Here is an 11,343-nt window from a genome sequence, read left to right as displayed (position 1 = left end):
GACGAGGTGGAGGCTATGAGAGAACTGAGCAGCAGCGCGGGATACTGGCTGGTTTGCTGCGCATGGCTTTTGACAATTGGACCACTTAGTGGTATTGAGGGGGGTTGTGGCCATCGGGAGGCCCACAAATGCTGTCCAGGTAGGAATAATGACTGCTCGGATTTCTCTCGGAGGAGAGCTCCATGTTACTGTGACACCTACTGTGAGAAAACGGGGGACTGTTGTGAAGATTATCATGCCATCTGTCAAGTATCAGGTGAGTTACTGCTCTGGGTAGCATAGATGTTGCCTCTTGTGATGCCTCTTGGATTTGCAATGTCATTATCCCCTGAAAATGTACCTTTTAAAAATGTTGGGAAGGCATAAAGGTCTCTAGAAAGGGGCTGTTCTGCATACTCGCTATCCAAGTGAACCACCGTTTCCAAAACACAGGGACTTGCAAAGTTGTGATCTGACTTCTCTGGCATTCTGCAACAGAGAATGTCCTGTAGATTCTGTGGGGCAGTGATCACTCTTTAGTAATTAAAGGTATCCCCCTAGACTAAAGGGCATCTTGGATATACAATCACAGACATTTACGTATGTGTCAGTAACATACCACCCAAGGGCCACAACGTCCCAGATATCATCCCATTTACCAGAATGGGTGGTAAAACCAAGCCCATGTCTACTGTCTTCTATTCTCTACCACAGAGTGAAGCTACTCACCAGTCCAGATGTGCGAAACAGGATTTTTTAAAAGAAATGTTTTGTTTTAATAGGGATATAAATTGGGAAAACGTCCAGTGTTGAAATTATAATGTTTTAGCTGGGTTATGGAAGTGTCTTAGCATTCTCTGTCTTAGGCCTGATTTTCATTGAGATTATAATGTTGGGTCTGGGCTAGGACATCTCAGATTTCAGGGGTTATGAGAATAGTTAATATGAGTGAATGGTATGGTGTTCTATACAACAAGGGGGAAAACCTGGACATAGAAAATGTTATGTTAAGGAGAAGGCTAGGCTACAAACCTTCAACCTCATCAATCTTTTAAATTTATATTTTTATTTATATTATTTATAGTCCACCTTTCTAACAGAGACTCAAGGTGGATTAAACATAGGTAGTCATTACAATCAACAAAATGGGACATTCAATATCCAACGCATTAGGATTTTAGAAATTTTCCCTATTCAGGGAATTTTTCGTAGGGACAAACTTGCAGCTGCGTGAGCCGCTCCCTGCAGTCTGGGGTGGTACAGCCCACATCAGGTGAACTGGGCCTTAATTTTAACAACAAATATGTTGTTTTATTGTTACTCACATTTCACTGACCTGAAAGTATGTCCCAGGAAGTGAGTCACCTACCCAGCATCAGCAAGAGACACCATGACTGACTGAAGATTTGAGGGTGGGATTCTGGTTCAGCTAGGGATGCTAGCCTCCAGGTGGGACCTGGGGATCCCCTGAAATTACAGCTTATCTGCAGACTACAGAGATCAGTACCCCTGGAGAAAATGGATGCTTTGGAGGGTGGACTGAATGGCACTGTACTCCACTGAGGTCCCTGTCTTCCCCAGACTCCATCCCCAAATCTCCAGGAGTTTCCCAAGTTGAATCTGGCAACCCTACCCCCCTCCATTCCCTGCTGGTGGCCGGGGGGGACAGGACCTGGCAACCCTAGGCTCAGCTCTATCTAGGGTTGCCAGGTCCCTCTTCCCAACAGTGGGAGGTTTTTGGGCAGAGCTTGAGGAGGGTGGGGTTTGGGGAGGGGAGGGACGTTGATGCCATAGAAGCCAAATGACAAAGCTGCCATTTTCTCCATGCGAACTGGTCTCTATCGACTGGAGATCAGTTGTAATAGCAGGAGATCTTCTGCTATTACTTGGAGGTTGGCAACCCTAGCTCTATCCCCTGACTGTACTGATGAAGATGAGTGGAGGGAGAATGGCCTCGTTGACAAGACTGGGGCCATTGATTTAATACTTGTTTTGGACTAAGGCAGCCTTGGCTCTCCTTCGGGCCAGCTCAAGATGATTGCGGGGTTGATCTGTGTGAATGAAGGACCAGGAATGTTAACATTTCTTAACGACTGCAGATGTTTCCTCAACTGGCAGTTCACCTGGAGGCGTGAAGCAGAAGGCGGCATCTTGCAAATGAGACTTTGCAGCTTGAACTCAAAATGGGCAAGTAGAGGGATGAAGGAGGTGCTCAGAGTTTCTACCCAATGTTAGATCAGTGAAGCACAGCATAGGGCCTGCAGGCCACGGGTAGCCCACAGAGCCATATTGTGTGTCCCTCGGCACCTACTCCCACGAGGCAGAAATTCCCACCTCCTCTGAGGAATGGTCAGAATGCCACTTATGAGGCAGCATTCTGACCCCTCCCTAGGGTAGGGGAAACATCTCCACTGTGCCCAAGAGGGTTATGACTGATGGTGATGTCATGGGGTGGCCCCTTAGCTCCAGCCAGATTCATTATGGCCCATGTTATCGTTTGAGATGTGCGATGCTGTGGGAACTCTGGGAGCAGTCGAGGGAGGGCTGCGCAAGTTGCCTTCTGGTAGATCTTCTGCCATCAGCAGAAGTGCCTGTTTGCCTCCGCTTGTACTCTGCTTCTAGATGTAGGGGTAAAGCAAATGCATTTAAGGCATTGAAAGGGACAAGCTAAGTGAGTTATGTATTTTGACAAGTTGGGTCTGGGTTCTCCAGCTTGCTTTTTCCTCAGTCACACAGCAGCTGTGGGGAAAGTCCTCAGGAGCCCAATTGGCCTTGGGACAACAGCATAGGTGGGAGCTCCTTCGCAGAACTACACTTTCCAGGGTTCCTCTGAGACAGCTAAGATAGTGAAGAGTCACACCCCTGGTCTTGGTTTGGTTATGATCTGCTTCTATAGGGACATATGCTGCTGACGATCATTTAAACAAATTCTTCTCTGCTGTATTGTCAGTTTTTGTTGCTGCTGCGGAATTGATATTTACTCTGGTTTTTCTAAACACCTGTATTGTTTGATGGCTGTTTCGTTCATGGGATTATTATCAACTACTGAGAGAATCAATTGATGAAAGGCGTGTAGGAATAAATGCCCAACAGTGCAATCCTAAATATAGTTACACCCTTCTAAGCTCATTAACTTCAATTGATTACGAAGGAGGAAACTGTGTTTAGGATTACACAGTTAAATAAGTACATAAATACAAATATCAGATATTGAAAATTCATGAACAAGTGAGGACTAATAACTTTGAAACAAAATCTCTTTTCTTAATTATTGGATTAAATTCCATCCAGCTAGAGCAAGTGACAATTTACTTATTTGCTCTTCCATAAGATATGGTGGAACGTGCTGTCAAGTTACAACTGACTTATGGTGGTCCCAGAGAGTTTTCAAGGCAAAAGGGGTTTAGAGGTGGTTTGCCATTGCCTTCCTGTGAGCCAGTGTGGTGTAGTGTTTAAGAGCGACAGACTCTAATCTGGAGAATCAGCTTTGATTCCCTGCTCCTCCACATGAAGCCTGCCGGGTGACCTTGGGCTAGGCACAGTTCTCTCAGAACTCTTTCGGCCCAACTTATTTCACAAGGTGCCTGTTGTGTGTGTGTGTGTGGGGGGGGGGGGAATGGAAGATAGTTGTAAGCTGTTTTGAGACTCTTTACAGTAGAGAAAAGCAGGGTATAAAAACCTATTCTCTGCATAGCAGCCCTGGACTTGCTTGGTGGTCTCCCATCCGAGTACTAACCAGGGCTGAACCCTGCATAGCTTCTGAGATCTGACAAGATGAGGCTAGCCTGGGTCATCCAGGTCAAGGCTGTTGGCGTATGTTAGAAAGCGTTGCAGCTCTACAGGCGAGTAAGCACAGAAGACTCAGCACGTAGTACAAAAGTGCTCTTTTATTCACAGTGACAGAATGCTCCGCTTGGTCATCAACTCTCCACAACCCACAACCCAATACATATATAACACACCTATATACATATCTGGCATAGTCTCTCAGCCAATCACCTGTTGGCTGCCTTGTCTCCAGGACTATCCAGCTCAGTCCAGTACAAGCCAGTTTTTCTGCTCAGTCATTGAGCTGTCATGTGACACCACCAATCACCTGGCTGTCACATAGATCTTTTACATCTGCTTGCCATGTGCAGTCTCATGTTCCAACACTCCTCCTAGACTGACATTGCAAGCCCCAATTTGCTTCTAAATAGTTCAAACTTTTCCGTAGACAAACATTTGGTGAAAACGTCAGCAATATTTACATTTGAAGCACAATGTTTCAGAACCATTAAACCATTGTTTACCGCTTCCCTGACATTCTGGTATCTTATTGTGATGTGTTTACTTCTTGTTCTTATACCTTGATATCCAGCCAATTGCTGTGCTGCAGTATTATCACAGTAAACACTTACAGGCATTTCACATTCAAGATTTAGGTCTTTAGCCAGTTGACACAGCCATTCCAGCTGAATCTCACTGTCGCTTAATGCAGAATATTCTGCCTCACATGTGCTGGTAGCTACATGAGTCTGTTTTAAAGACTTCCACATAACCAGTGCCCCATGTAGAAATAACACGTACCCAGTGGTAGACTTTCCTTCTTCTCTTTCCCCCCAACTGGAGTCACTATACACTGTGATTGTTTCCTCTGCATCAGCCTTTAAACACAACCTGGCTGAAGCTGAGCCTTTTAAGTATCGCAGCACCCTTTTTGCTGCATTCCAGTCTTTCATGTATGGACATGCACATTTCTGGCAAAGCAAATGTACTGCCATACAAATGTCTGGTCTTGTCCAACATGACAGATATAACAATGAACCCACCAACGATTGGTATTGATTTTTATCATGGAATACCTTATCATCCACCTCTTTCACATACCCTGTTGTCATGGGAGTCTCAGTGCTTTTGGCCTCTGTCATTTTAAATTTTTCTAGGAGCTGTTCAATCTTTTTCTCCTGGCACAATTCAAAATATCCTTCTGGGTTCCTGGTAATTTCTACCCCCAGATAATTTTGAATGTCACCAAGATGCTTCATTTTAAACAGTTTTCCAGTTGCCTCCTTAAACCAGTTTAGTTGTTCTTTTGTATGACACAACAAACAAAGATCATCAACATATAAAAATACAACACAGTCAGAGCCCTTTACACATTTGGTAAACATACAAGGATCAGCAACACCTTGCTTAAACCCAAGATTTGCCAATGCTTCACTAATGCATTGGGACCATGCACGTGCACTCTGCTTTAATCCATACAGAGCCTTATGCAATTTTAATACTCCTTGTTTACCCTTGCATTCAAACCCAGGGATCTGCTCCATATATATTTCTTCACTTATTGTTGCATTCAGATATGCTGTGGTGAAGTCAAAATGGTGCACTAACATGTTATCTCTGACAGCTTTACACAATGCAGCTCTTATAGTATCAGCCTTCACAGTGGGAGCAAATAATTCATCAAAGTCTTGTCCTTCAACTTGGGAATAACCCTTAGCCACAAGCCTGGCCTTCCGGAGTATCTTCCCTTCTGGACACTGTTTGACTTTGTAAAGCCATCTGCACCCTATGGCTTTTCTTTGAGCTGGCAGTTTTGTTACAGAGAATACCTTATTCTCTTTCAGGGAATCAAACTCAGTTTGCATGGCTTCTAGCCAGGCCTCTTTTTCCCTGCTTTCCAAAGCCATTACCTCCTGAAAGCTCTTTGGTTCTTTGACTTGTACATGATTTACATCAGTGGTCTCAAAACCATACCTCTCCGGGGGAATTCCTTTAGTGCTCCTGCTTGACACCCTAGGAATCTGTCTCCCCTCTTCAGCCCTTGGCGATGAAGCCCTTTGAGGAGACCCCTCCTGCTTCACCCCATCTGCATCCTGTGAGAGATCTGTCAATGGTAGCCCAATTTCTTTTGGCTCCTCCTGTCCATGAATTCTGGCCCAGTTATTACTCTCACAAAAATTCGCAGCTCTGCTGTAGCTGAGAGAATTATGTTCATCAGCAAACCTGTATGATTTCATGCCAGACTGATACCCAAGGAAGGTTAGTTTTTTAGCTCTCGCTCCTCCTTTCCTTCTCTTGGATATTGGCACATCAACCCAGGCTTTTGTACCAAACACTCTGAGGTAACCTAAGCTAGGATCCCTCTGGTACAAAACCCTATAAGGTATGTCTTGTATGGACCTGGTCCAGATCCTGTTGGAAACATAGGAGGCGGCCTTTATTGCTTCTGCCCAGTATGTCATTGGCAACCCTGCATCCTGCAACATGGAATACATTTTTGTTTGTAGCATTCCCCCATGTCGCTCAGCAACACCATTTTCTGCTGGCACCGCCACGTTGGCAACTCTGTGCCTCACACCTTGCATCTGCAACCATTTCTTAAACTCATTTGACATGAATTCTCCCCCAAAATCTGTTTGGAGAGAATCCAAGGTACATTTAAGTTGTTTCTGCACTCTTTTGGCCCAATACTTAAATGTTTCAAACACCTGTGACTTCCTTTTCAAAGGATACACCCAGGAGAATCTGGTGCAATCATCCACCAGAATCAACGCGTAATGGTTACCTGAGTGACTCTCCCTGTAGGGGCCTATTACATCTGCATGCACTACCTTTAATGCAGTGTCTGAGAGTCTCTCACTATGCTTAGCCACTGGGTAAGCCTTAGATTTGGAACTTTTGCATACCTCACAATCCAGGTAGTTCCCACACTCTTTAACTTTTTCCTTCCCCAGTAAGGCTAGCGTTTTCTTTATGGTCTCATAATTTGCATGAGCCAACCTTCTATGTAGCAGATGTATGCAATTGTCATGGGGGCTCTTATTAGTTATCATCTTTGCCTCCACATGCCTATTTTCTACCACATACACATTATTACACATTTTCCCTGTAAGAAGCACTTTCCCACCTTTGGATATCTTACAAGCCTTGTCTGTAAATGTTACAGTATATCCAGCCCTGTCAAGGGCACTTACACTTAGCAGATTGTTCTCTAGTTCAGGGACACATAGCACCTTTTTAAATGTATAGTTCAAAGCTGGGAACCACACACTCCCCTCACGTGTCACCTCAGAATTCCTTCCATCAGCGAGGCTTACGTGCGGCAAACTTGAGTCCCGTGTGTCTTTTAAAAGTTCCTGATGCCGGCAAATGGTCTGTGACGCACCAGAGTCTAAAATCCAGACACCGGCTGTGTCACTGTGCTCAGTCAGCACCAATGATGCCTTCTGACCGCTCACAAACTCACGTGACGACTGGTCCCTTCGGCTTTTCTTCCTTGCTTCTGGGCAGTCACGCTTTAAGTGATTTGTAGCCTTGCAGATGTAGCAACGTCTGACCCTCAGAACCACGTGCTGCTGTAAATCACCCGGCTTTCTCTGCTCCGCATTCCTTTCTCCGCCGGCAAACCTCCGCGTCTCCTGGCTTGGCAGGTTTCCCTCCGGCTTGGCAGGCTTCTCAGGATTTCTTGCAAGCAATCTCTTTTCATGTTCCAAAATTCTTCCAATAACATACTGTAAAGTTAGTTTATCAATTTCAACCGACTCCAGAGCTGTAATTAGCATGTTATACTGCTCAGACAGAGAGCTCAGGAGTATATAAACTTTATCATCCTCCGGTAGAGTCTTCCCCCTCTGCTCCAGCATTTGGAAACATTCAGTCAGTTCATTTATATGGTTTCTCACAGGAACTGACGGCAAAAGAAAAGTTCTGTACAAACGCCTCGTTATGGCTATCAAAGAGCCAGCTGTTTTTTGGACGTAGACCTGAGATAATGAGTTCCAGGCTGCTTTCGCTTTCAAAGCTCCCGTCACATGGACAAGCTGGTCGTCAGCCACGCTCAGCACTATGCTTGCCAGTGCCTTCTCATCTTTCACCACGTCCTGCGGCGTCTCAGGATCCGGTGGGTTGGAGACATAAATCCACAGTGCCTCTCTTTTAAGGTAGTGTTGCATTCGTAACGCCCACACATTGTAGTTGGTAGAAGTGAGCTTCTCCACAAGCAAGGACATTGCAGCTTGAGCCATAATTTCTCCCGCTCCCTGCTGCTCCTGCTCCGTGTCGCTCTCCTCCTCCGCCTCAGACGCACTGCTGCTGACAGACCTGCTGGGCACCTCCTCTGCTCCGTCTGACTCAACCTCAGACATCCACTCGCCTTCTGCTCACTACAGCCCTTGTTCCACAGATAGTACCTCTGCTCAGAACCTCCAGGATGTAGCGCAGTTGAGCTGTTCTGGGCCGATAACCCTGTTGGCGTATGTTAGAAAGCGTTGCAGCTCTACAGGCGAGTAAGCACAGAAGACTCAGCACGTAGTACAAAAGTGCTCTTTTATTCACAGTGACAGAATGCTCCGCTTGGTCATCAACTCTCCACAACCCACAACCCAATACATATATAACACACCTATATACATATCTGGCATAGTCTCTCAGCCAATCACCTGTTGGCTGCCTTGTCTCCAGGACTATCCAGCTCAGTCCAGTACAAGCCAGTTTTTCTGCTCAGTCATTGAGCTGTCATGTGACACCACCAATCACCTGGCTGTCACATAGATCTTTTACATCTGCTTGCCATGTGCAGTCTCATGTTCCAACAAAGGCTCCATAAGATATTCCAGATACAAAAGTCTTTTTAGCCTGGCCATGATTGCAGTGTTATACTATCAAGGAAAAGAACTTCCTTTGATACTTCACCTGGGCCCAAAACCACATTTCAACAGGGTCACAACCTGCTCAAAGTAACTGTACGTGGTTTGTTACAATGCCAGTGCAATGCACTCCCAAACTATGGATCTCTGGCATACTAATGTTGCTTCTGTGTAGCAGTTTTGCATGGGTTGCAATCCAATTTAAGCAAGACGATGGGTCCATACAAAGTCCAACAGGTAGGCTTCTCATTTTCACTCAGGGGGTCTACAAACTGTCAGCAACAAGGCGGCTTGTTCTTTTCTTTTCCACAGTGTTGCTTCTGTTTCTCTTCTCCACTGCTCCAAAGTATTGGAGGCAAATCAACCGCCTGAGGTTTTGCAAACTAGGGGCCATTAAAATAGTCAGCTTTGAGTCATTTTCATTGAAGGCCTCGCCTGGGAGAGGCCAGCGCTTATTTTAGTGATAATGGGAAAGTCCCCCGTGCTGCTCTGTCCCAACCTCTCTGCTACCATGGGCATCCTTTGTAAAGAGAATTGTCTGTTGATGTCGGTCACAGCGCTCCTGATGGGGTGGGAGGGCGGGGAGACCGCACCAAAAAGCCGTCCCTAATCTCCAGAGAGATTAGCCCAGTCACAACTCAGCTCGATTACTGAGCAATGGCATCTGCCCCTAAATAAAAGAGTCAGGAAGCTGGAAACCCACATAGCACCACCTTGTTGATTTAGAGACAGACTCGCTTTCGAAATATTTCACGAGTTGACCTAGGAGTGGCTGAAGAGTTTTGATCCATTTCATTCCATGCAAGCTAGTAATTAAGAAATTTAAAAATGAATTCACCTATCATTCTCTAGCGTGTCCAGATTCCATTCTGTACGAGCTAGTAATTGAGAAATTGTAAAACGAATTAACCTAACATTCTCTAGCCTGTCCAGAGTCTATTCCTTATGAACTAGTAATTAAGACATTTAAAAACGAATTCACCTAACATTCTCTAGCATGTCCAGATTCCATTCCATACGAACTAGTAATTGAGAAATTTAAAAATGAATTAACCTTACATTCTCTAGCATATCCAGATTTTTCGTATCACTCTAGAGAATATGATAGGTTCCCTATACCAAAGTTTCTTAAACTGTGGGTCGCGACCCCATATGGAATGGAATTAGGGGGTCGTGAAAAATTTGGCAACAGTATAAATTTCTTTATGATTTATTATCCATAAATGTTTGATTTGTATACCTATTTTATATACCTATATAACCGGGGTCGCGCAAAATTTTCTCGGGTGAAAAGGGGTCATGAGTGGGAAAAGTTTAAGAAGCCCTGCCCTATACCATGTTCAGAGTGTATCCTACATTGATTTATTTTTTTTAATTACTAGTTTGTTTATTCTAAATGATGTAATATTGGTATTAACATTTATTGATGTAATTGTATCTATTTTAACTTTGTTTTACTAGAACCCCTGACGAAGCTTATCACAAAATATATTGGGATCTAACAGTCAAATAAATTGCTGTCTTGCAATTTGTTCTCCTTTTTTTACTCCTGACCTGGATAGGCCAGCCTAATCTTATCAGATCTCAGAAGTAAAGCAGGGTCAGCCCTGGTTAGTATTTGGATGGGAGACCACCAAGGAAGTCCAGGGTAGTGAAGCAGAGACAGACAATAGCAAACCACCTCGGAATGTCTCTTGCCTTGAGAACCCCATGGGGTTGCCATAAATCTGCTGTGACTTGACAGCCAAAAAAGAAAAAAAAGTCCAGGGAGATTAAAATAATCTCCTACTTGTTTCTGGATGTTGCAGGGTTTACTTCCTGGGATTTTTTCTCTGTTAGATGATTCAGGGTTGTCGAAAAGAAGCTGTTTTGAGCTGGGGGCTGCCTGTAACCAAGGAAAGGCCTGCCACCAAAGCCTAGGAAAGACAAATATCCTTATCCAGAAGATGCTATAGGTCATTAATGACACACTGAAGTGGTTTAAGTTGTGTTCTGTAGGTTTTGATCAATGGTGTTCTGTTGTTACCTCCTTTGGGTCGGTCTCGTAGCAGGCTGGCTCTGGATACCAGTCTGGCTGTGTTGATTTGCTCTTTTACTTTACAAGGTGGGTATTGTAATCCAAAAATGCTTTTTGTAAATCCTCCAGGTGGAAGTCCCTGTCTGAGGGATCAGAACAAGTGTGATTGTAACACAATGGTTGACTGTAGACTATTGCTTTATATGTTTCAGGTAGTCATTGAAAGCATGCAGGTATGTTTGACTGTGAGTGAATTTTTGATATATATTTCCTTTAACGCCGCCCATTTGCTCACCGCTATACTTTGGACTTCCAGCTAATTTCCATTTAAACTACCTGGGCCGTCTTGACAATCTTAAACTCAGGAAAGTCTTTATGCCAGCTAGGACTAATTCATTGCCTTCAGCGATCCTCCGTGGCAGATTCCTGAAAACACATTACGCTGAAAGAGTCTGCAGACGTGGCGCAGGATGTCCTGACGCCCTGTCTCATATTCTTTTGGACTGCCATCTTTATGATACCCCAAGAGAAAACCTCATAAAACCTATAGTTTTGAACTTCTCCGCAAATAATATGAAAATACTTTACAAACGATTATCTGATAAGGATCCTGAGATAACCGAAAACGTGGCAAAATTTCTGACGATAGTAGTCAACCAATGGGAATCTAGTCGAAAGTAGAATCACAACATTAAGGAATGATTTATATTAATT

The 11,343-nt window shown here is 44.3% G+C and overlaps 1 protein-coding gene across 1 annotated transcript in view; it reads left to right on the top strand.

Moving 5' to 3' along the window:
* The window catches only part of LOC130486436 (somatomedin-B and thrombospondin type-1 domain-containing protein-like), a 30,260-nt gene continuing 18,917 nt past the window's right edge, over positions 1 to 11,343 (top strand). Inside the window, exon 1 of the mRNA XM_056859709.1 lies at positions 1 to 256. Coding sequence (XP_056715687.1) covers positions 16 to 256 — 241 coding nt within the window. The 5' untranslated portion in view covers positions 1 to 15. The remainder of the gene's footprint in view (positions 257 to 11,343) is intronic.

The sequence above is a fragment of the Euleptes europaea genome, chromosome 13 (assembly GCF_029931775.1).
Source record: "Euleptes europaea isolate rEulEur1 chromosome 13, rEulEur1.hap1, whole genome shotgun sequence".
NCBI lineage: Eukaryota > Metazoa > Chordata > Lepidosauria > Squamata > Sphaerodactylidae > Euleptes > Euleptes europaea.
This window is presented reverse-complemented; position numbering and strand designations above follow the sequence as displayed.